At 36.7% G+C, this 26,743-nt stretch overlaps 1 protein-coding gene across 1 annotated transcript in view; it reads right to left on the bottom strand.

Moving 5' to 3' along the window:
* Positions 1-26,525, bottom strand: part of sema3ab (sema domain, immunoglobulin domain (Ig), short basic domain, secreted, (semaphorin) 3Ab) — a 49,541-nt gene extending 23,016 nt beyond the window's left edge. The window contains exons 1-3 of the mRNA XM_020934759.2: positions 25,903-26,525; positions 2,262-2,422; positions 1,029-1,091 (exon numbers count right to left, since the gene is read on the bottom strand). Coding sequence (XP_020790418.1) covers positions 1,029-1,091; positions 2,262-2,422; positions 25,903-26,020 — 342 coding nt within the window. The 5' untranslated portion in view covers positions 26,021-26,525. The remainder of the gene's footprint in view (positions 1-1,028; positions 1,092-2,261; positions 2,423-25,902) is intronic.
* Between the last annotated feature and the right edge of the window lie 218 nt (positions 26,526-26,743).

Below are 26,743 nucleotides of genomic sequence, written 5' to 3'. Positions count from 1 at the left end.
CAAATGATGGTCTTAATCTGAGCTGTGGAGATTAGGGTTTGTTGGTGTTGTACTTAGACAGATTGGATATGTCAACAGTGTCAAGTCTGAAAATCTCTTGTCATTGTCACTGTCTCTCTGGATAGTGTCTTTTTATTAGCAATGATATTTATTCAAGAATATTCAATTGTATACTACTCTGCTAAAAAAAAAAAAAAAAAAAAAAAAAAAGAGTTCGTCACCTGTTTGTCTCCATAGAGGTGTTAGCAAAATATGGGCCCTTCAAGGTTTACTATATTGATCCCTCAGGAGGAAAATTAAATTCTCTACATTTGACCCATCCTTCAACCAGTGTCTCTGTGGCAACTGCTATACAGCACTCGGACACCTGTCTCTATGATTTTGAGCGAGGCTTGGTCAGGTCTGCACATATGGTGCATGTTTTGAGTTTTGAGTTTGCCTCTCACAAATCTGACCTGTAATTTGGTAAATGGTCACATTTACAGATAGCACTTTTCTACTTTCAAGGCACTCATTTACACAGACACAAAGACATTCATATAGCAGTGTACACAGACACTTGGTGTTTTGCCCAAGGACACAACAACGGTATTCATCTGTGGGAGCCTGAATTGCATTGTCAACTTGTGGGCCAGTTTATGATGAGAGTGGGATATCTGCTCGTCTCCATGGAGTTAAACGAGTTTAATTCCATACTGTGAATTTCAGGGGGTAAAAATTAAATCTCCACAGAAACAAGCAGATAAAGGACACTACACCAGAAAAGTCACATGAGGCACCTTTAAAGAAAGTGTATGGATATTTGACATGACTTTTTTGTATGCACCACTTAAGGTCATTATTATATATATTTCTTTTAGTCTAATTCAACCTCACAATGTCTGTGCTGTATGTAAAGTGATAGCTCAGAAATGACCCTATGACCTTATCTGTATGTGTTGTCACTAATGTGGAGTACCTGAGTACCAAAGGTCACACGCATGGATTTATTGACAGAATTATAGAATGCGAGGACACTTTTTGCTTACCGATAGATCTTTGCCTGCCCATTTGCATTCATCTCGTCTGTTCGGAGCGGCCAACCATGGAATCTGCAACACCGAAAGCACAGGTCAGACAAAACCAGGTCAATAAAAAATAAATAACTTAAGATTAAAAAGAAGATTTGTTGTACACTTTGTTTCCCTTTCCTCCATTATTTATCCAGGTGTGGCAGCTCAAAACATGTACACGCTAGGCTCTTGTTGAAATATTTATGAAGTACTTTTCTTTAGAGCCAGAAAAGGCGGTCCCCAGACATCTGATCTACTGGCTAACATCAGTGCTTCTCAAACTGGGATGTGTGTTGCTTGTGGTAGTACAGGGACGTCTTTTACTGTTTAGGTTCTTCAGTTTCTTCTATGGTCAGGTTTAGAATCTAGTTTAGACTCTTGTTCAAATTTCAGACCAAGCATAAGTGTCAGTGAATGTTACATTGTTCATTTGAAATCTTATTTTATACTTATCAGCACTGATTTGTAATGTGTTGGGACTCATGTTTTAAAGGTACATTGTGTAACTTTTCCGGTGGAGGATCCATCAAATGTCAAACTTTTCTCTTCGTGGAGATGTTATTGCTTTGTCTGGAATGTTTCACTTGTATGGTATTTAACTTTTCTATCATCAGAGAGACCAAACCAGATCGAGTTACAGGTCAGATCTGCAACCCTCCAACTACCTGAAATTTAATAAATGTAAACTACAGCTGTTTAATGTCATACCATGGAACATTTCAAGCAGAGCAATGACTTAAGCATAGAAACAAGTAGGTAATGGTCCTTCAACCAAATAGTTATGCAGTGCACCTTTAAAGCTGTAAATAAGGCATAATAAAAATGACTTTGTGATATTATTTATTTACAGATTTACTACTTTCATCACTGACTGGTGCAATAATTGGAGAAACAATTCACAATAGATTATCTGCACAACCTTGGTCAATACGGTTCTGTTTCCCTTTGGCCCTTTAGATCCGTCTTAGTTCCTTTCCAAACCTAGTTCAGGTTTAGACTGGATTTCCTTTTAGACCAGCTGGGTCCCAGATTTTGTGAAATTAAAACATAAAAACAATACTGTATAACTTTTTGGAACTGACACATCACATTCACCTGATTCAGAGGAAATTGAAAGTTAAAACCATACTTCAAAACATTCTCCATGAAGACAGATGAGTTTTAAGCCAAAGGAACGACATTTCACAGGGAAACACACACGCCCAGTACCTGTGTGTATTCCTGGCTGATGTTGAGGAGGTTGAATGAGAAGATGTGGTCCTTGGCTCCCACCAGCAGCCTCCCCTTCTCCTCGTCCAGAAGAAACGTGTGGTAGGACGAACTGTTGGGCAGACCCTCGAACGTCTCCAGGTTGTTGGACTCCAGCATTTCTGTACAAGCAAACGGAAAGTCTGGTCATTATCATATTACAAACACACCGTGAAATTTATGGAGGAAAATAAAGTAAGTTCTTCCAGTAACTGCTCCTTAGTCTAATGGTTTTGTGATAGTTATGCAAATTTGAAAAAGATCTAGCTAAAAGGCATATTTCTGCTGACAACTTAAGTAAAGTTAGTCTACAAATTCTCAAAAGGGAATGTTTCTAGTCTGGAAAACTTTTAGAAGATCTGCTTTTAAAATAGTTTGTGATAATGATAATGTCGTGGTTTTCAGTTAGATCTGAACAGCCAAAATATTTATGATTATACAGATACTGAAATGTGGTTGGGTGAATATAGCAGGATATATAGACTCTTCACAAGTATGAATGAACACGTATAACATTTGTGGATTTAATTTGTTCATACATGTTTTTTAAAATACCATTAAAGACCTTGTGCCTGATGCTTTTGTGTGATGATGAGGCCAAATGTATTCTGCCCCAGTGCAGATAGATAGTAAGCAGCTACTTAAATACTGAAAGTATGAAGTGTTTTATTGTCAGATAATCAGGACATTAACATGCTAGTTGTTGTTAGCTTTACTGTACTGTACTGTACTGACAGAAAACTCAACTCTCATCATAAAGTTGTAAAAATCGATTATAAACTCAATGAGGTGATGAATAAAGATGCGGAATTAATGTAACTGATATTCATATCTGCCCTACCTACTCATGTTCATATCCTAATATTTAAATCTATCAATTTTGTAATCTGAGGTGTTCAATAATATGCCAAAAATACTGTAGCATGTATATTAAATCACTCCAAAATAAGTAAACAGAACTATTCTGTTTCACCATGTCATTGCACTCAAACTGACCTCATGTTCAGTACCACGTGTACCGTCTTTTCAACTTTCATCTGACCACGATTTCACCTCGTCTTTTGCGCTCTGGGGACTCTGTGTGTCTGGTGAATGGTTGTATCAATAATTTACTCTCTACATTTTGTTGACTCGACTAAAATGTGGCTACTGAAATACAAACAGGTGGGGAGGGGCAAAAGAGACAAAACTAAAATGCTCTGGGCAAGTAAAAGTAAAATGTGAGCAAATAGAAGTGGACTCAGGGGGCAACCTTGACTCTAGCCCGAATTTTAACATGAAAAGTGATTTAGGTTGAATAATCTTGGAGAAAATAAAATGGCAATTTATCTGACATGAACACTGCAATTAAATATGCATTAAAAAAAAAAAGAGCCTATACCTGATTTTAATTAATTCTTGTCAAGTGCTCATTTACATCATGTATTGTATGGTAAAAGCTGTTAAATAAAACAATGTAATCTTAATTTTACAAAGCATTTTCTTAGGTAATAACTAATACAGAAGCTCCTGACACGGACTGTTTTGTCCAATCAGGCACATTGTTATTATGAATCAGGGGAAAGTAACTGCATGGCACTATCCCACACACTCAATTCTCAGACATGGTGCATTTTCAATGAACAAAAATAGAGAAATAATAGGCAGTGATGTGAGAACTATAAAAAAACAAACAAAAAAACATAACAATGGCACTATCCCAGACTGTAATTTCTCTGTCATAGCGCAATATTACTATGTGAGCAAGGCTAAAGATTGTTGTTGACTCATGGTTTGAAATCAGCCACAGACCCTTTATAGTGCAAAATTATTAATTGTAATCATATTAAGGAAGAGATCTAAACTACAAAACATGTTTTTTTCACATTGTAATACCCATCTGAAACATGATAATAAGTTCTTTGCATATGACATTATATTACCTAAATAATTATAACCTTTGAGATATAAAAATTGAAACCATAAAATTTCTATATTATTATTAATATTCATCCCTGGAAAATGATTATCCAGTAAATATGAAAACTCTGGTGTTGGCCTTTCTATACACCACATTAGCTCCTTTGGAAAACCGCAGGTCCAGAATTGCAGTGTAATCCAAGGCTGTGCCAAGTCCAAAGGAAGCAGACTTTTGCAGAGGCAGTGGAAAGACGAAACTCCCACTCCACTGAAGCTACCCTCGACTCAAAGGTGCATTCAAATGTCATAGAATAAAACAAGTCATTGCCTTTATTTGAAATAAAAAGAATGCTGAACTTAAAGGCCCTGTGCTTTTTTTTTTTTTTTTTCCAAAAAATGTATCTTGCCCCAGTACAGATATATTGTATAAGCAGCTCTTGAGATCAAAATATGTCCCCAGCAAGCTGTCTGTCTCACTCTAATTATAAAGCATTTTATTGTCGGATAATCAGGAAGTATATGGTTAGCATGCAAGTTGTCATTAACTTTCAATTATATGATAGAAGCCCATGTGAGAACTCATTACTAAACACAGAAATGACCAAGACTAAGATTTTTATTTTTTTTTAATGGTTCAAACTGAGAGTGGGAGTGTTTTACCCTTTGAAATGATCAAATTCTAAATAAGACATATAAAGTGCTACAATAATAATAATTCAAAAACTAATTCAAGCTAGTATTAAGATTAAAAAAGCTTTCACTCCTTTTGCCCACTCTGTTTCTGTTCTATTTTTGTGTTGTTTAGTGTTAATCATTGTAAAAATGCATACAAACAGGAACGAAAAAGAGTGGGTACAATTAAATCCAATTCCATTTATTCACATTAAAGAATCATTTAAAAGAACCGACTCCTTCACAAACTTCACATCCCTAAAACCAGATATATGGGCAAGTGCTTCAAAACAGTATTAGCCATTACATATTGGCTAACAGATTATGTTTAGGGAGAGATGTCTTGTCTTTTGATGGTACCACACATTTTATCTCCAAAAGAAGATTGACACTTTTGTTCTGAGCCTTGATTTTAAGATGGGTCAAATCAGGTCACATGTTCCACAATGTTGACGTCTTCTAAAGGTAGCAGTGAGGAGCTCAGGTTTTGTTCTCATCCTCAAAGTGTAACCGTGCCATGACCCTCAAACTGCTGCTACAATGGAACAAGGCAAAACAAGAGAGGCCTTCATCACATGGCCATTGTCCAAACATGTATTATCATGGAAATGTCAAAAAGATGGTCTGCTCCTTTGTGTGTGTCAAAGTCCTGTCCAAGCTTAAGGTGGACTGGAAATAAATGATGACAGATAGTAAACAACTAGTAGGGTAACTTTTAACTTTGTAAGGTTGTTCTATTGTGTTCAGGCTATGATCAAAACTATTTGTTTTAAACACCCTATATTATGCAAATTTGACTCTTGTGAGCTTTAAGTCATGTTAGAATGCTGTTACTAGATAAAAACAGTCTTTTTATTATATACAACTTGCTGGTAATGCCCTACATAACCTGCTGAGATTTGGGGCAATACATATAAGGCTAATACAAATCCAGTCTTTACCTTGCAAAAAAAGGCAATAAGAGCAATCACATTATCAGCTTATAACGAATCAACCAATGTGTTATTTATAAACCTTCAAACTCTGAAATTTTATGATTTAGTCGACCTTTATACACTGAAAATCATGTTCAAAGTACACAAAAATCTCCTGTCAAAATCTTTACAGAACATGTTCAAAATCCGAAAGAGCCAATATGAGCTCAGAGGCACGGCCATGTTTATCAAAAAGAAAATCAGAACAAACATTATGAAATTTTGTATATCTGTTAAAGGGGTGGAGCTTTGGAACAACTGTACAGAAAACCTAAAATTCTGCCCCAGTCTCTTTCACTTTATAAAGAAGTTTAAATGTTTAACTCTGGACAGATACATGAAATATGATACTTAGTTTGTGCTGTAGTACTTTGTTGTACCGTTTCTAATGTGTTTGTTTCCTCTTGTTGTATTTATGAAGATGAACTGGTGTCAAGATGACGCTCTGATAAAGGAATACAGGGTAGGCATAATAAGCTTAAGCTTCAGCCTACACCTTTTCGGTCTGTGTATGTTAAATATGACTGTCTGTGAATTAATGTCAAAATATACCTGTGACCGAAATAAATAAATAATCAATCATAATCAGCCGTTACCTCGTCACAAACCTGGAGTTGTATTTTGTTTCATTCACACATGTTTGATTAATACTTTATTATTAGTCTGTGTGCATCTCAGAAGCTCAAAATGCTCTGTTCTATATGTCATGAAGTGGTAGTTTTCAAGATAAAAGCTACCTTTTAACTTATTTTTAGTAGAGCTTGGTAATTCTAGGACTGAAATCATCCAAATGATTCTAGTCAAGGTATATGGACTTTAAAAACACAGTGGATCACTTCCTGCATTTTCAGTTTGAGAGAAGAACCTATAAATGTGCGGGGTTTGTGTGTTAAACGTGTGTATGAAACAAAACACAACTCCAGGTATGTTTGTGATGAGGAAACAACAATATAACATAAATCAGGCCCTTCAGTGTTGTTGCCTGTATATACAGAAAGTGTAGAAAAGTAATGAAATGAAATGATGTTGTCCTGTTATGATGATAGCTTGAACATACAGCCACTGATTTTCATTGTAACCCACTAGTTTGACTAAAAAGACAAATCTGACACCCAGGAGAATATCAGGAATGTTTGGATACACTGTCCATTCCGGTCCTGAATGTTCCAATGTAATCCCAGTTCTCTGTGGTGAAGATTTTTGGTATGGCAATTAATTCAATTTCAATCAAGAGCGAGATTCTATCAAGTTTAATTGTGATAAACAGTCAAAGCATGTGGTTTGAGCAGAGTTCAGACTTTGGACAAAGACATTTTTTTGTGTGTTTTTTTTACTCTAGTACAGATATTGCAAAATACGTCTTGTGTACTGTCAGCTTCTAATTAAAAAGCGTTTTGCTTTCTGATAATTAGGAAGTGTGTGTGAGCATGCTAGGTGTTGTTAGCTTTACTGTGATGGTGTCTGTGGGTTGTAAAAAGCGCTTATCAACTCATTGTGATGAATAACTTGTATGCTCAGAATGCATAAGGTAAGTGAGGAATAACTTTGGACTACCAAATTACTTCTGTTGTTCATGTAAAAATCTGGTACAATTCCTTTAATAAAAAAAAAATAAATGTATTGATTCTTTTTTTTTTTTGCCATATCATTCTTGCTTGTGTAAGTAAGTTAAAAGTTGCAGATGTACACATACACAGAGTGGTTCCAGCCCTAAGGCAGTGACTCAAAACAGTTCATAGTTACTGTATACACTGAACTAAACTCAATAAGTCCAAGAAGGCTTTTAGTGCCTTTAAGGTTTGCATTGGTTCAAGGTTTAAGTTCAGTTCAAAACACTCAATGCACTTATTTTGCTGAGTCAGTCTGGGGTGCACACCAAAAGTTCATTCGATTTGGAGTAAAATAAACAATATTTGGTCTGTGTTTACGAAAGAAAAGTATAATAACCTAAATTGTATAGGTGCAGCCTTTGCTTTGAAACTGCACAATTCCCAAAACCAACCATCAGACAGTGGAATCAACTCCCAGACAGAGTGAAATTGTCTGTAGATCTTAAAAATCTTTGGGTGACAGTAGCTCAGTTTGAAGACACTGATCTGAAGTATGGCGGTCCGAATCCTAATCTCGACATAAACATTACTGGTTGAGCGGTCATATCCACTGACTCACAGGTTGGTAGTGCTATTCCAACTCACACAGATGAATGCTGATGTTGTGTCCTTGGACAAGACACTTAACTCACCTCGCCCCCAATGTCTGTGTACACTGGTGTATGAATGTGTGTGTGAATGGGTGAGTGATTCCTTGATGTAAAGCGCTTTGAGTATGGAAGTTAATTTGTTTCATCAGGTTTTAAATGCTGTTGAATTTCTCACGTTCAGTGTTTTGACTCTGAAAAAACATGTTTGAATTATTTTTATTCTGAATGTGAGTTGAGCTGCCTCTGTCCTCCTCAGTCACACATGATCCGTTGCTTATGCCTTGGCATCTTGGATCTTTGGTGAAATGTTTATACATATTGAAAAAGTATACCTAAAATTTCAGCAACAAAAATTCAGAATAAAAATAAAAATCTTGTTTTAGAGTTAAAAAGTTCATAGTGGGAAATTCGGTGGTATTTAAAATAAAAAATCTATCTAAATAAATTATCTTCCATATTTGAGTGCCTTGAAGGTGGAAGAGCGCACAATAGAGTCAGGTGAAATTATACTTATATTCACTGTTAAAACTTGCATTTTTTTTAAAACATTTGTATGAACTTGCAGGTACATTTGTAGGAAACCATAATGTATTTGAGATTGTGATATATTATTGTATTTTACTGAGCTAATGTTAGAATAGGAATGCAATTGTTATATAAAGTGCAATTTTACTTCATCTTTTCTTTTGTGAGATGAATAAACAAATAAAGAATAAACTAAGCATAACTCGGAATTCTTTCACTCCTTAGCAACGGCTGCCCTGGGGCCTTGATCATTTGTCCCCTTGTGATTAGTTGTAGTTAAAAAGTTCTCACACTGGCTTCTGTTTTACATAACTGTGAAAAGAGTCAGTCTTCAGATCAGATCAGCTCTAATCGCAGTCGCAACACTTGAGAAAAAATGCAATTTGATTCCTTTTTTTCCCAAAATTAGGCAGTCCACAATCCAACACTCATGAGGAGATATGACATGTGGATATTGGACAAACAAAAAAATATTATGCAACAGATTAGTAAGTTGTCAGACATAGTGCAGACATGGAAAGTGTTGATAACATATAATCAGAGGAGTTCCCAAATCGGTTTCTGTGTTTGGATGAGGCTCACATTGGCACATGGGCTCATCCTGTCTACAGATGCCAATTTTCAGATTTGGAGTTTTGAGTAGATGATAATATTTCATGTGAAGTAGTAGTACTCACTGTTGGCAATGTGTACAGTACTGTCAAAGAAATGTGGACAACTCATATATGTTGTAGGTTGTTTTGGACCACACTGTAAAATAGACATGAATGTGCCAACGCAATAAAGTCCCCCTTGATTTAAAGATGTACTGTGTAACATTTCTAGTAGAGGCCCCCTCCTCGTCTCCATAGAAATAGTATTGCTTTGTCTAGAATCTTCCACTGTAAAGATTAAAACTACCTATAACAAGGGAGACAAGCGGGTTACAGCACTACACTGCATTACAGTTCAGATCTGTGGAGAGTCGCCCCTATTCACATAAGGAGTTATTGTATTTTTGAGCAACAGAAACACCTGTAATGAATAAATGCTAGATGAACGTGTTTATGTAGCCAGGCTGGCACCACCTAGTAACCCTACTCAATTTCATTTCTCTCCAGCGAGTAGGTCAGGAATCGGAATACACCAGATGGTTTTTCAAGAATCCTGGGAGTTTTAGACCATGCACTGACCAATCAGCAAAGAACTGTCAAGCCATGACGTCAAACTCAAGCGCCTGTCTGGGTCTCTTTTGTGGTACAGCACAACAGTAAACAAAGCAGACGAGATGGATGTAGACGAAGCCATACATTCTGTGTTGGCAACGATTCCGGAGATCGAAGATTTAAAGCCAGAACAAAGAGAATGTTTGGTGAATTTTATCAGGGAGAAAGACATTATTGCCCTTCTTCCTGGGAATTTGGCGAATTACATACGTCACAACCAAACAGCAGCAGTTAAATAAAAAAGTACCCGCCTACCGTCGAGAGAACAAATTCTAATGCAAGGTCAGACGGTTTCCACAAAGTGAAACCGGCTGATGAATCTGGCTAATGTTTATTTTCATACCATGGAACATTCCAGGGAAAGCCATAACATGTCTATGGAAACAAGGAGGTAGCAGACCCTCCACTAGAAAAGTTGCACAGTGCAGTGCACAAACTTGCTTTATCGGCAGCTAATTCTGAATTACATTTTTTTTAAACGAACTATTATACAAAGCACGTTAAATTATGTAATATCAACTAAGGCTGCAAGATGAACTCAAATCAGATCAAATGATGAAAATCAGATCAAAGGATGGAATTAGAAAATTTCAAAAAAATAATGTAAATGAACTACACTTGCATAAAAAAAAGGGCCTTTTTTTTTTTTTTTAGCAGGGTGTGTCAGTTCATATCAGTCTTTTTGTCAGGTCTCTTAGATCTGGTTAAAATGTGAACTTTTTGATTCCTCTTCTAAATTGCAAATCGAATCAAAATCACAATTTGATATTTCCCCCAGATCATTCAGTCCTAAAATCATCTCATCAAACTGATTCAAATAATGATACTGGTTCAATTTAAAGCCTGGCACGCCACCTGATCCCATGTAAATAGAAGGTTAAAACAATACTTCTTAATATTCTCCAATAGGATTATAACCAAAGGAACAACATTTCCATGGAAACAAGCAGGTTACAAGTGCAGCTTTAACTTAAACTTAGATAAATAAGTAACAAACAACATAGTGGCAAACAAAATAATGTGAAGAATATGGAGAGACATTCAGCTATGCTCCAACCTCACTTCTTGGCTGTAGTGCACCACCAAACATGTATCAACTAAATAAAACATAGAAAAACCAGTTTGTGTGAAAAATAGCACATACAAGCAGAGCCTGGTCCGAAGCTGGCCCAGGTGCCGTCTCCATGGTGATCCATCATTAACCACAACAAGAGCCTGACCTCTGCTCACCTGGACTCATGTGTGGGAGAGAAACAGGCAGCCTACACACCTTTTCTATTCACTACTGAGGAACCGACATCAAATAGTACACAACATAACTGCGAGGGAGAGAGGAGAGAAGTACAGATAGAGCAAGGAGAGAGAGGAAGACAGTGAGGAGGGGGGTGCAGGGAGAAAGCGGAGGAAAAAAGAAAGAGAAGAAGAAGAGACAGGGGAGCAGAGTGATGGAAAGAGAGCAGGAAGAGAGAGAGAGAGAGAGAGAGAGACGTGGGGGAGTGCAGAGAAAAAAAAAAAGAGAAAGTGAATGAGAATGAAAGAGAGAGAGTAGGGAGAGATGCAGGGAGAAAAAAGAAGCAAGGGGTCAGAGAACATATTGGCATTGGTAAATCATGCATGCATACTGTATGTAAGAGAAATTCAGAATTCCAGTATGAATTGCTGAACAGTACATACATTTATAGTAGTAGAGATTTACAATGAATAAATTATAAACAAAATAAATGGAAGAATATCTGCCCACTGCATGGAAAGGAAAATTGTATTTCCATTGAGCATTGACATTTTTTTTCTAAGAACAAAACAGTTAGGAAAAAGTCTGTTCTTCATAAACTACTTCATTAAGTGTTGGGCTAGGAGTTATGGTTCGGGTATGTCTGAATGTTCTTTTTTGGCTAGGAAAAGTATAGTTAAAGATGCACTATGTAACTTCTAACATGGAAGATTTGCTACTTGCTTGTCTCCATGGAGATGTTAATTTTTTTGCCTGGAATGTCCTGCAGTAGACCATTAGATTCATCTCCCTTGCCTTTGTTCAGTTACAGATGTTTTATAGCTCAACATACCTTAAAAACATAGCCATATGCAGGCTTGCTTCTCCATAGATCTGATCATTATTCTGTCTCCATTGTAATTAGCAAGTTTGTAATTAAGGCAGAACAGTCATTTCTCCAGCAGGTGGGGGAAACCTCCACCAGAAAACTTACACAGTGCACCTTTAAGTGTTTACAAAATCTTAAATTCAAAATCTGATTTTATGATCTAGAGGCACTGCTTTTAACAGAATATTGTGAATAAAACTACCGTTGTGTTTATTATATTTTGACATTTATAATCAATTAAAAACATCTCGATGTTTTCCTAAACTTCTCAATATCTTTTAAACATTCTAAATCTTTTGCAGTCCGTTCCGACCCATGGAGACTATTATTAATATCACAAACAACCAGTGGACCTGATAATAGTGCTTTGGTTGGAGCTGTTTTGGTGTCTGGGAGGTGAAGCATGCAGAGATGGTGTTATTGGAAAGAGTGTGCACGTTTCTGAGCGTGTCCATGTGGAGCCTGGAGCCCAGAGGAGGAGCAAGTCCAGACCCGAGCTCAAGCTGCTTTTCCTGGGTAAAATGCTGCAGGTGGGAAGGCCCTGGCTAGGTGCACTGTGTCACTTTTGTGATGGAGGGTCAACTACCTACTTGTCTCCATGAACATGTTATTGGTTTGCTTGGTATGTTCCATAGTTTGACATTACACATATCCATCAAGCATTTATTCATTACAGGTATATTTATTGCTCAAAAATGCAGTAACTCCAGTGAACAGGGGGTGACTCTCCGCAGATCTGAGTTGTAATGCAGTGCAGTGCTGTAACCTGTTTTTGTTCCCCATGACATATCGCATTCTAGACAAAGCCATTTTCATCGAAACAAGCACATTTCACAACTGCCAGAGACCAGTGCGGAGTTTTGTCTCAACGGTAAGGCTTGCAACGACTAGCATGCTAGCAACACACTTCCTGATTATAAGAAAATAAAATATTTCTAATTTGAAGCAGACAATACACAGCTGACTTTTTTTTTGGTTTTTTTTTTACCTCAAGAGCTGCTTATACAGTATATCTGTCCTTGAGCAACACACATTTTGCTCAAATACATCAAAATCGAGCACAGGACTATTAAACCTAAACTACTACATCTAAAGAAAAGAAAAAAGAAAAAAAATCACCCATTCTTATCAGTGAATCTTTGTTTACATTTTGGAAGACACTTAAATTCTATGCAATGACAACAGATCCACTAGTTTTTTGTTTTTTCTTTAATATTTTGTCACTCTTGGGCCACACTTTTTGTTGTTGTAATTTCTTCTGTAGCAGCAGAATGACTAACAACATGGCTGCCCAAGGACACAACAGAAAGCAATGCTAGTAAAAGGTATAGAACCTTCAACCATCAAATCAGCGAGCCAAGAACCGCAACAACACGAGTAAGCTACTATATCATATAAGAAACAAAAATGAATAATAAATAAAAGTCCCTGTGGTCACTTTTACACCTTCTACATCTGGAAAGCCAAAACTTCATTGAGTCATTTGTGTACCCCATTCATAATTATTTGCGTAAAATTAACGTAACCACTCGAGCCCAATGAAATGTATAAACCGAGATTTTATTGGAGATGACGTTATCGTAAATGTAGTCAGGGCGTCGGAATGACCCTGTGGTAGTTTGGGACAGTCACTGAAACTTTAGGGTCTTAGCACTTGGAATTGTAACTGAACCCGGCAATGTTGTAACATGTGTCAGTGCCTGTCCAGAATTCTTTATTTTACAAGCCATTTCCATCTCGTAAAATTCTGCAGTCAGGGTTAGTGCAATACATTTTTACTCTCTTCCCATGTTTTTGTCTTTTTCTCATTTTTGCAATCTCCAAATAGGACAAAAGGTGAGATAGTTCATTTACCGTTCATACTTCTCGAATAAGACCTTTCATTCTTTTTATCCATTCCATCTGCCTTACCTATCCTACCTAAAACAAAACAAAAAAAAGTCAAAATAAGTTTATTCATTTTCTCTTTCTCTTCTTTTGAGACTGATGATTATTTCTATTCTTTCCATCTGCCCTTACATCTCACTCCTTTAATTTCCTATTTGGACTTGAAGATTATTGCTGTTTTAAGTCCTGTTTTCGCCAAAAGGTTTGCTGTTTCTCATTTTAGAAATACAGGATTTTTAATTTTTTTTAAATTAATATAGCAACCAATGTTTCCATACTCAGATTTTTATATAAACACATATGCACGTTTAACGCCATTAAGAAGTAACTGAAGCCATCTAGTCATTTTTATTATTTTATCAGATTTTTTTTTTTTTTTGTGTGTGGCAAAAACAGGATGACTTAAAACAGCATAATGGCTCCAAGTCCAAACAGGACAAAAACATAAAACTCCAGGAGTGAGAAGAGAGGGCAGATGGAATGGATAGAAAGAATGAACAGTCCCATGTGAGAAGTACGAACGGTAAAAATAAACTCTTTTAGCCTACATTCAGCGCTACCATTTTCTTCACTGCAGGGCATGGACAGTCTTTGCTAAGTGCATCTCGTGAAAAAAGAAAAAAAAAAAAGAGAAAAAGAAAAAACTGTACAAATCTGCAACATGATAAACAACATGTATTCGCAGTGAGTTGGTGGGAGAAGTGAAGTGACTTGCCCAAGGACATTCAAAACTGGTAGCAAACTTCAAACTTTTGCACAGAAGTCAACCTAGATTTTTTATTTATTTATTTATTTTCTGTCGACCAATCCAGACTTTTGGATTTCGAGGTATAAATATTGTTTTTTTATACTCGTTTTCCCAATGAAGCTGTTATATACCGGGAGAGCGACCATTTCTTTCTTGTTCCCATGGAGATGTTGTTGAATGTTCCACACTACAGCCCTAAACATAAGTATTTCAGTGTAGACAAACAGATGACACCGTCAAGTTACTGATCATATCTGTGGTAAGGCGAGCCCATTCAAAGAAACAATACAATACATGTTATTTCAAGAGTATGGCGTTAAACTTATACATGAAAATATAAGTTTAAGGCCATACTTTGGAACATTCTCGTCAAAGTCTTAACATCACCATGGAGACAAGCAGATGGCAAACTACATTCCCAACAAAAAAGTTACACAGTGCACCTATAATGTTTATGCCGATAATACTGTGAAAAAGCTTGAAGATTCCAAAAGCTTGCCAACAGAACTGGTCCAAATCTAGATTTTAGCAAATTACCTTAGCAACAACCAAACAAAGGACTAAAGTTGGAGATCAGCTGCAGTCTGGTCTACAGCTAGCACATATTTGGACGTCGTACAAAAGTTCATTGAGCACATGGGTAAGTGTGTGAGTGACAACATGAGGAGTGGTGCTTTAACCCGGCCTGGGGGAACTGTACCATGACTATCCATCAAATCTACTGGGTAACCTCTGCAAGTTCTGACTTCTGACACCATTGTTTACATATTTCACAACAGGTTCTTACCCAAGATTGCGTAAAATTGACGTTTGTGAGGGTTAAACTATGGTATAATGTCACCTCATCAAAAACATACCTAGAGTTGTGTTTTGTTTCATTTACACATGTTTGAGTAACCCTGCATTATTAGTCTGTCTGCATCCCCAAATGTCTAAATGCCCCATTCCACATTGTGATGTCATGAAGTGGTAGTTTTCAAGTTTGTGAAGTAGTGAAGGTGTATGGAGTTTAAAAAGCACTTCCTATATCACCACATGACATCATAAGGTGGAAGAGAGTGTTTTCTGTTTAAGAGAAGAACTCAGACGAAACATGTAAGTAAGTTTGTGTGTTAAATGTGTGAATGGAACAAAACACAACTCCAGGGATGTGATGAGGAAACAACATTATAGTAAAGGTCAGAAAATAGCATAATATGGGCCCTAATATGAGCCAAAATAGAAAACAAAATGATGAATTCTAGCAGTCAGTTGTAAAATTGTAAATTACCTATTTACAATTTATAATATGTGGAATTTTCACAATCCTTCAATACTGTATTGTTAATTATTATTATTTATATTGCCTGCACAAAGAGGTAACTAAGCAAACTGTTTCATTTGCTAGTGCACATTTGTGATTGGTTAATCCACCTGTCACTCAATCAGATGTTGACCAATAGGAGAACAGAGTGAGGAGAAGCGTTGACAGAGACAGAGAAGCAATATCACCTAAATAACATTGTCACAGGGATCACATTTATTTATTAATTAATTTATTTTATTTTTTTTTTTTGCCCTACTTCAATACTACTGCCATCTAGACGAGGTCAGTAGTATAGCCAAATGTTACCTGACCAGCCAGATCCACACGCTTGGACAAAACTTTACAAAAACAAGTGGATCTGGATTCGAAGCCTGTGTCCGTGATTTCAGAGGAGGTGATTGACAAGCAGATTAACTAATCAGAGGGATGCATCCTGTGTTCATGTAAAAAACAAACATGGCGGTATACAAAACAAAAAACTAAATAAAAAAAGAGGGAATAAAACAACATAAAGGACTGAGAAACTTTGTGGATTTTTGTAGAATCAACAATCGAAGCACCAAACTATTACTTATCTCAGGTAAAAGAAGTCATATATTTTGTTCTGAATGTTACGAGTCTTCTGCTTTTGAGAGTCGGATCGTGTGAAAGGATCATCTCAAATTTGGAGGATTTTCACGCTCTGTAGTCCAATTCCAGACCCTTCTGGATTTGATCAGAGTGTAGAAGAAACTGGCTGGTCGGGCAAAGCCAAATGCATGATTTAGGTATTCAAGTTACCCAGACAAAAGATAACCAAGAAAGCCTTATGTCTCAGTATAAATAATAATTCATGCAAAATGATACAAAACCAAAATAAAAACACATTATCTACTCTTTGCCAAAAAGCCACAAGCTCCAGTTCCTCCTGTTTTCAGATTTGAACCACATCAAGTCCTCAATATTATCTTTAGGCCGGCCCGCAATCTGATCTGGTCAAACAAAAACAAGGCTACAACCACAATCTCCTATCACATTTCAACAAAGGACTTTTTAGACCTGGTATTTATCAAGCTTTATTGAAACAGAATCAAAATTAAGTTTTCTGTTGCAAAATAGTTGAAATTGGCAAGTCTGTTTCATGTCCTGGGTGAAATCATATACCTGGTTTGATTACCTTACTTGTCCTCTCCCATCATAACTTTCACTGCTCCAAGTGATAAATGTTTTGTACCAGAATTTGATAATGTCATGGTCTCACATAGAGGCAAGGGCGAGATTACGAGATTTACTGTTTTTAAAAGAGATATCCACGCTCTACAAATATTGAACCTTATCATTATTTGTTTGGGATGCGATTGGGTTCAGAAATATATTAATATTAGAGGTCCTGTATTACACAAATTTGACTCTTGTAAGCTTTTAGGCATGTTATAATCAAAAACATACCTGAAGTTTTTTGTTTCATTCACACATGTTTGAGAAATCCTGCATTATTAGTCTGACTACTGATCCAAACCTCAAAATGCTCTGTCCCACTTTGTGATGTCATGTAGTAGTAGTGTTCAAGTTAGCAGATAACCGTTTACTTTTTGTTTAGAAGTTGGTAATTTCAAGGTGGAAATTATCCAAATGATTCTAGTGAAAGTGTAGGGAGTTTAAAAACACAACAGAGCACTTCCTGTATCACAAGGTGGAACAGAAAATTTACTGTTTGAGAGAAGAACTCGGCCTAATTATGCAGGTTTTGTGTCTTAAACATCTGTAAATGAAATAAAACACAACTCCAGGTATGTTTTTGATGAGGAAACAACATAGACCAGAAAACATAATATATGGCCATTAATATATAATATATTGATCTAATCTCTTAAAGTCTATTCATGTAAAAACCATCAGGTCTTTGGTGTTGAATAATGGCACCACATTCTGAAACTATTGTAAAAAAAAATTAATAAAATCAGCAGATTCTACCACAGAATTTTAAACTGCAATCCAGCTTAATTTCAAAATATTTCTAGAATGAACCCAGCCTATTCACACTAGAGAAAATGCTAACACAAAAGCATGACTAAAATGATTAAACAAATGGAAATATTTTGAAATTCAGGTCTCCGCCATCCGCCATGGCCTTGGGCAGTAGTCTGGTTCTCCTACCACTTTGCAAATCCCTCAGGAAGTTGTTTTGAACTTTGAACCACGGCGCGGCTGAATTATGCAGTATTAGTAGAACATATTTGGATCATGTTCAATGTTGTACTTGTTCAAATGCTCAGTCTCCAATAATGCTTAGAGTAAACCCTTTTCAAATAACTATGAATAGCATACATTTTTATTTTATAGCAGTAGTAGAATTGGAATAGCATGGAAGTTAAGAGAATGTGTTATGGATTTTACTCTTGTATCTTGTGTTTGTAACAGTTTAGAAAATATGAACCATGTTTCTCCATATTTATTCTTCCCACTGGTTTAGGTTTCAGTTTTAAGATTTATGTTTCTGATCTGAGAATGAGAAAAATGTGTATATGTCCTCTATCTGCAAGTTAAAGAGAAGGTACTTTACTTTTATGGGGTATTAACTAGGGCTAGAAATTGAAGAGGTAATTTCACGATTCAATACGATACTCAATACATGGCTCACAATATTATATTATCATGAAATTGCGATACATGCAGTAACTGATATATTGCACATTATACAGTGAATAAACAAGTTTCTTTATACTAAATAAAATATATTTTTGGCAATATATCAACACAGCAGCTCACGATAACGATACTGTATCATCAAAGTTAGTATCATGATGTATTTGTGTTTCGATATTTTTGTACAGCCTTAGTATTACCTGCTAATATGTAACACTGAGATAACCATGCCATCTTTTATTGTTTTGAAAATGCTATGTTAACCTGAAAACAATATATTAACATGTTCGTTTTTGACGTTCTGAAGCTTCCCTCCCTTTGCTCCCTGCGCTAAGCCTACCCCTTCAGAGCACTATGGCAACACAATCAGCGTGCATCCCCGCTAAAGTACTACTACTACTACTACTTCACACTGCATCAGGTTTGTCAAGTGGTAGTGTATTGTTTTTTATCCATTCCTTTGTATAATTATGAAAAAAAGCGTGTGGTCATGAGAGATTGCAAAATTTCTCAAACATGCACAGATGACATCTAAAACGTCGTCAGGCATGTTTTTGTTGAGGGAACAATGTTATAAGATGGTAGAAAACCATCCAAAGCAATCCAAATAGTACATTTTGCATAATCCCCCCTCTTGAAAGTTTACATAAATCAACCATTTTTCAAATATATCTAATTCCACTAAATCATCAGAACTGTACAAACTGACCCTCCACACATCCTCGAAACTTTACTCCTGTGTGGACATTTCACTCATGCTTTGGGATTACTGCGCTTCTATCCGGCCATTTTCATTCAAATCCACTGACTCCAGTATAAGGACGAGCGCTAAAGCAGAACCAGCCAGGGGAGGGACAATCCTGGACAAATCCTGTGTCCTGGGTCCTTTTCTATTGTGAGTTTGGAGGACTTGGCTGGGCTAGTCAAAGGGGTGGACAGGCCCCGAGTGAGGGAGTACTTCTGGCAGTACATGCTCGTCCTATAAAACTGAAGTACCCTCTCCGATCTTCCTCCAACAGTCAACAACATATGCCAGCCGTAGCGCTAAAGTCAAAACCATATGCTATGTTATTCTGTGCTAGGCTCTCAGTGTTAGCTTAGCTCCAGGGTGCATATTGAAACTGAAGGAAAATTGTAAAAGCCAACATAATTCTCCTGTGTTGTTCGTATAGCTTCATTCCTCAATATTCTGAAGATCTGCGAGTGAAACAGAGTGATGGTTCCTTAACACGTACAATGTGCATCGTATCTCAACAGTATTTTTTGTTTTTCTTTTTTTAAAACCCATTTACATTCGACCGCCTGAAGGAAAAACACGGCACATATTTTAGCACCTAAATGTTCTTTTTCATAGAATTATTGTTTTATTTCAAAGAGTCAAAGAGTAAATGCATCTCACCTCGAGTTTAAAATGACCCAAATTGTTTACCTCGTCATTCATAGGAGTTATCAGATTAGCTTTTTAAAGTGAAATAATTATTTGAAAAAACAGCCTTTTAAACAGCTCTTTCTAAAGAGCTAAACAAATTCCAAATTTCGATCACTAACGAACAACACTTTTATTAAGTAAACAAGTTTTAAAAGTCTTTGCCGTTCAGATTAGCTTCTCAGTGACAGTCCTGCAGCACACCCCAGTCAAAACGTGTGAAAGTGAGGACCAGTTGAGGACCAATGAAAATTGGTTCCTAAAGTTCCTATTTATTGACTCTCGTGAGCTTTAAACTATGATGGAATGTTGTTAGCCCCTGAAAAACATACCCGGGGTTGTATTTTTTATTATTTTTCATAGCCGAGTATGTTGAGAAATGAATATTTCCCTACCTCTGTTTTCATCATTTAAAAAAAAAAAAGTTCAAGACCAATATACCATCGAGCGCCATCATAACCACACCAAGCCTATGGGCGGCACCTGTATTAGATTCAACCCTGTAGCATTTATTTCATTACAGTTGTAAGTATTACTCAGAAATACTTTGAAAAACATGCATTACTGAGCGGGTTTGCCTCTCCACAGAAATGTTAAAAAAGTGGCAAACCTCCTGACCTTTGAGCCCTCATTCGTCTCTGGTCATGGATATGATAGATCAGCTGTGCAAATGCAAACATATGAAAAGTGTTCACACCAGAAGAAATGCCACTGCTGCTCTGAATGCTCCATGATCACCGTCATAGTAAAAGAGAATCATTGGTCACACTTTCGGCACATCAGCTCCTAAAACTCTGTTTATCTCACTTTACACGAAAATGCGAAACCGTAGTTTTCCAGAATCTCCACTCTAGTCGAAGTTTTTAGAAAGATTCATTTTCAGGGGTGAATTTGTCGTTTGCGAGTAAAAGATGGGTACAAACAAAGGGAAATATCTTTGTTTTTAAAAATACCGAAGTATGTGTAAACGGGGCCTAAGTCTCTCTACATTGGTAAAGCTCTAAATGCTCCGTTCCACCTTGTGATGTCCTGAAGTGGTAGTCTTTATGTCAACAGTTACTTTTTACATTTTGTTCTGTATAGATTCACAATTCCAATCTGTCCACATGATTATCCTTAGTGAAGGTGTATGGAGTTTGAATGTGTGAATGAAACAATATAACTCTGGGTACGTTTTTGATGAGGAAACAACACTGTAACATAGATCAGAAAATGGTGTAATATGTGCCTTTAAAATTCTACTATATTCAGTTAACCACAACTCTATACCAGCATCATACTGTGGGCTTCTGGAAAAACATACCTCCAAGATTCATACTGCTACACCTTTAAACGTTGCATGCAATGATAATTTCAGTCATATACTAATCAAGGTGAGACACTGCATGTAAATAGGAAAAAAAAAATTATCAATTTGAAACTTCTGCCGAAGTTAACTCAAATAAACATAAGAAAACAATTTATTCAGGTTTCCATCATGTAATGTTTTCATATAAAAGTAAGGGACTTTACGTGTAAAAATGGCCAACACTGACAATTTTTGGGACATTTAAAACAGAAACATGAAATGAACCAGGTTTAAAGTTCTAGCTTCGTTTTACTTTTTGCTAAAAATATACAGAGGGGATTTTGTATTTTGTAGTGTGTGAGTTAATTATGTGCCAAAATATTCAAATTTTGCCTCAGTTTTGGCGTTTAAAACTTTAGAATTAGATATCAAAAAATCCTGTGAGTTGACTGAATTAAATATTAAAACATATTTCAGTGCAGAGTGGAAGAGTTTGTTGGCTCCACATGAAAGTTGAGACCACACTGACCAAAAAAATGAAATAAATAAATAAATAAAAAGTTTTGCCTGTAGAGTCTCGTCTTAAAAAAAATCTCAACCTTGATATATTTGCTTTTTGTTTCACCAAAAATCTGTCAGTCTCAACTTATTTCACCACTTTATGTTGACACAGTTGGCGCTAGCTGGTATTTAGTTAGCCGTGGGGTAGCGTTGTTATCTTTCCCCCTTCTCCACTGGCCCACGACCCAGCGCGCGATGGTTCTGAGGATCTCTGCAGCCTCCCGGTGAGCCGGAGGAAGGCTGTGTGGGTGGACGGGTCAAAACCACAATGACTGAATGGAATAACAGTTTTCAGTATATCTACTATTGTGCTATTTTAATACCAACATCCCCGCCGTGGACTACAGTGTACTAGTATGTGGCTTGTGTATTCTCTTCAGTGGTGGGTGAAGTACTATAAAACTATAAAAATAAAACTCAAGTAAAAGTAAAAATATCACACGTGAAAAATACTACTTAAGTAAAAGTATTAAAGTACTCAGTTATTTCTATACAAAGTGTAAACTGTAAGCCTCTGATCACTTTTTAAAAAATGGCACTTATCTGTTTTTGTGAATGAACTCTTCAAATGTACTTTAAGAGAAAAAGCTTTCAGTATTTCAAGTGTTGTTAATTTGGTTCAAATGCAGTGATATTGATGAAAAAAGACACTTATGTTGATTAACACTTGCAATACAAGATCTTATTGTAATATCATATTTTTTTCTCATGAATTTTTGTATTTATTTTTGTTTGTGCAAAGCTGAAGCTTGAACTCAATAGCCTTTGTCAGGATGTTACCACCAACATCATAAAATAACCCCTAAAATCATATGAAATATACTTTTACTTTGCAGTTCAGTTAAAAAATGTAATGACCCATAAAATACAGATACGTGCTTTCAAATGTAGTGAAATAAAAGTAAAAAGTCTTCACTTTAAAATGTACTTAAGTAAATTACAGATACCTAAAAATTCTACTTAAGTACTGTACTTTACTGCTTGTACTTTGTTACCTTCAACCCTGGTTCTCCTGTAGAGGTCAGACTTCCTTTACCTTCCAGCTATGTGCTTTCATCAAGAGTAATGAATTATGTATGAAAAGGTATCAATTATTCATTATGTAATAATCTATTTTAATGAGAACAGACGTGGGCAATTTAGAACACTTTACTGCAATAACCTACAATACCGACTAAATGAATCAAAACTGTCATTTTACTTTTGCAGTGTGAAAGCTGTGGTTAGGGCTGTACCTTTCTACAAATTTGAGAATAAGCTTGTAATTTCACTGGCAACCATCCTTAACACTTCTATTTGAGTTAAGTTCCACGTGTTAAGCTATTCAGCAGTCATTCTAAAAAGAGGATCCACAAAATTTTGCCATTTTAATTAGACAGTCATTATGAAATGGAAACCCCGAATGATATTTGGTATTTTCGAGTTGTAGATAGGACCATCTTTGAGGGTTAGTTTAAGTTCGTCAACTAAACTCATTTGTCAGAGTTTTCTAAAAAGTCATATAGTCCCTGCTTACAACTAAATTAAACATAAATGATAACTGAAATTATGACTAAAAGTACAAATATTTCTCATAAACTAAGACTATAACTTTTCGCCAACTAATGAAACCATAAAAAACACTCACATACATACACAAACACACACATCAAAATAAGACTATACTGAGACTAAACCCAGAGCTATATCTCGGTTGAACCAGGACTAAATCAGGACTAGAACAAGACCTGGCCTAGTCTAACTCATGACTAAACCAGGACCAAATTAAGACAACACGCACAAAAGCCTGAAACCAAATAAAAATTGATCAAAACTGTCCTGTAAAGGGTGACCAGATGTCCCTATTAACCTGGTACAGACCTCGTTTTGAGCCCTGTGTCCTCAAACTTATACAAAACCATTGATTTGTCCCTCTTTTGAACAAGAAATGTCCAAAGTGTACCCTATTTTGACTAATTTGATACCAACCACCAGTAAAGAGGGGAATATATTATCGTTTGTTTACTTAAAACCCAAAAATCGTAAGGCAAAAACATTTACCGACAAAAGTCCCGCAGCTCATGACTAACAGAAGTGAGTCGAGAATGGACATTGTTACGTGTTTTATTTGTTTTATTTATACCAACCATCCCAACCCGGGTGTGTCCCAGTTTTTAATTTCACAAATCTGATCACCCCAATAACCCGCCATCTTGGTCATCCCCGCGGTAACATATTAAAATGTATTTAACCTAGCAGAGCCTGTTTGTATGTATCATCACCCTTCTGCATTCTTCTTCGTATTATTAACTGCTTCTTCACTCACAGCAATTCACTTTTATTAACCTTCAGTACCATTTACCACCTTTTATGAGAAATCCATTATTTATGTAATCGCATGCATAATTCATAATGTAATAACAGCTTTTAACTTCGCAAATGGGCCCAGATGTTGCAAATCTCTACACTAAAATTACCATCCTTTTGTAGTCATATAAATTACCCTTTAGCGTTTTTCATTCACCTATGGCGTGTATATTAAGCCTAAAAGCGAAAATGCTAATTACGTGACACGGATATGGCAGAGGCGGTGTTTCTAATAGCGCTATCGGTGCATGGGCGTTGCAAGCTAACTGACAACTAGCGCTTTTCAATGACTGATTAGCTTACAGGTATCATTAGCCGAATACAGATGGTGGGACAATTTTTTCTCTCTTTTTTTTTTTTCCTGCGAGCTTACAACTGTATTGGTGGTGTTAGAGAGTGCGCGTTCTGCTGGGTATAATTATTATTTCTCTTTGGGACAGCCATCTGCCGCTGTCGAAACAGACCGCCACCATTCATCCTCGGTGTAATTACCATGCAGGAAGAACGGAGCGGAAAACTGACAAGCAAGGAGGAAAAATCAGCAGGGAGAAAAAAAAACGGGATGCTTGACAAGACCGCCAATCAAGTACCAGGACTGCTTTACACTAATGGGAATGACGGAGCTGCTAAAAAGTACAGCGTTTCAGCAAAAGTTAAAGCCAAAGTATGTAACTTTTTCTTTTTTTTTTTTCATTTTGGATGTTTTTATTGCACTGTGTGTCCATCTCCTCAAACGTTCCAAAAGTACGGTTTTAACTGGAACCATGCGGGTAAGAAAATGACGTAATCTCACTTTAAGTATTTTGAAATCCAATTTTTTTTTTTTAAAGCCAGATGCCCTTCCTTTCAATTCCAGGCACAGATACCAGGACTTCAAATGCGCAATACGGGTGATATGTCTTAGCCAGGGGAAGCAATGACAAAATGCAGTCGGGTAACGTTACTGTGACAGTTGGTAGTCCGTCGCAAACTGAAAGTTTTCACCGAGAGTTAGTTTTAACAATAAATGCACCTACATGAATAAATAAATAAATAATTGTGGTGAAAATGGTAGTATCGGGTGTTGTCCAAGTAAGAAGTATTAAAAGTTAGTTACCGGTACAAACGTAATAAACCAAACTAGACAGTCTTCTTGTATGTTTTGGTATTAATTTACAGATAATTTCCACAAAAAAAATGGCTGGCTTTGTACAGCAAGCGCACACAGACAGGCATTCATTTCAAAATGGATAATCACAGAGCAAGTTTGGAACCAAAAGCCCTCCCGTTGGTGGGTTTACACTTCCCAGCAAGAAGCAAAAACAACAAATCAATATATTTTTTAATAAAAGCAAATGTTAGAAATGCATTAGAACACGCTGATGGATAAAAGAAAATATGAATAAGCAATCAGCAGCTTGTGGTGAATGCTCGATTGCAACAGAAGGGGAAAGACCAGTGACCAAGGCTCTCATTTACCATGTGTAGGACAGTTCAGCGTGGGAACCAGGGCTGGACTGTTGTAAGATCCTGGCTAGCCTTTTATTTACTTGAACACTTATTTCCTCATTACTTTAAAATACATTTCATAATAGATTTTATAAAACACTTATTATTTTAGCAGATGTACACGGACCACAGTTAAATGATTTGGTTTAAAAAAAAAAAAAAGTTCACTTCAAAACATGCAGCTACTAAATCAGAAATTCATTCATGATTTTTCTCATAAGGTTTTGTATTTCTGATGGTTTTACTACAGCGTATTACCTCATATTTTATCTTTCTATCCCCTTATGCATCTGAAAAGCCTGTCTAAGTAAAACATTTGGCAATTAAAAACATTAAAATAAATCCAAACTTACCTTTATAAGAAAGTTTTAACCTGGGGATGTTGTTCTTATTCTGAGCTCCATAACCTTCTGTCCTGAGAACCACAAGTCCAGCCAGCAGCAGCCAGACGCTACCCCAGAAAGCGCCCATGTTCTAGGGGTAAGATCAACTAGACAAGTCCCTCAGAACAGACACCTCCAGGCTGGTCCACCGTAGCCAGCAATTTCAATTTTCTTCCAAGAATCCTTTGGCGAAAATTTACAAAAACACAAATATATCCAGACTTGTTCTTTTTTTTTTTTTTTTTATTTCTACTGGGGTCACTTCCAAAAAGGCTTGGAGGTCAATCACCAAATTTAGTCCATCTCCAAAAAGTACAGGTTGCGGGTTCAATGCCACTCCAGATATCTCCACTCACACTGCCTACCCTTCCAACATTCTCATAGCTAAAAACTCACTTTGACAGCTAAACCTACCCATGTCAGCGCCTCTTTAGCTCCAAATAAGAAGTCCAAATTTGCAACAGCTGCAGACCCAAACTGCTAGCTAAGCTCTTTCTCTGTGCACTTTCTACTTTTGTTGTTGTAGCTGTCCCCTATCCGTCTGCCTGTCCACTTAGCCACTTCTCCAGAGCAACTGCGCTTACAGTGCTGATCTGCTCCTCTCCAATGCCGAGCGCAAACTGAGCTGAGCTGGGAGCAGACAGCAGAGTCACACGCCGGGGGAAGAAGGGAGGAGGAGGAGGAGGAGGAGGAGGGAGTGGTGGTGGAGAGGAGGGAGGAGGTAGGGTAGGAAGTGTGTGGGAGAGGGAGGGAGAGAGGGAGTGTAGGTGGAGAAGGGAAAGAGAAAGAGAAGGAAAAGTGTAAAAGAGAA

Source organism: Boleophthalmus pectinirostris, unplaced genomic scaffold, assembly GCF_026225935.1.
Source record: "Boleophthalmus pectinirostris isolate CB_2022bp ecotype Guang Dong unplaced genomic scaffold, ASM2622593v1 HiC_scaffold_2, whole genome shotgun sequence".
Classification (NCBI taxonomy): domain Eukaryota; kingdom Metazoa; phylum Chordata; class Actinopteri; order Gobiiformes; family Gobiidae; genus Boleophthalmus; species Boleophthalmus pectinirostris.
This window is presented reverse-complemented; position numbering and strand designations above follow the sequence as displayed.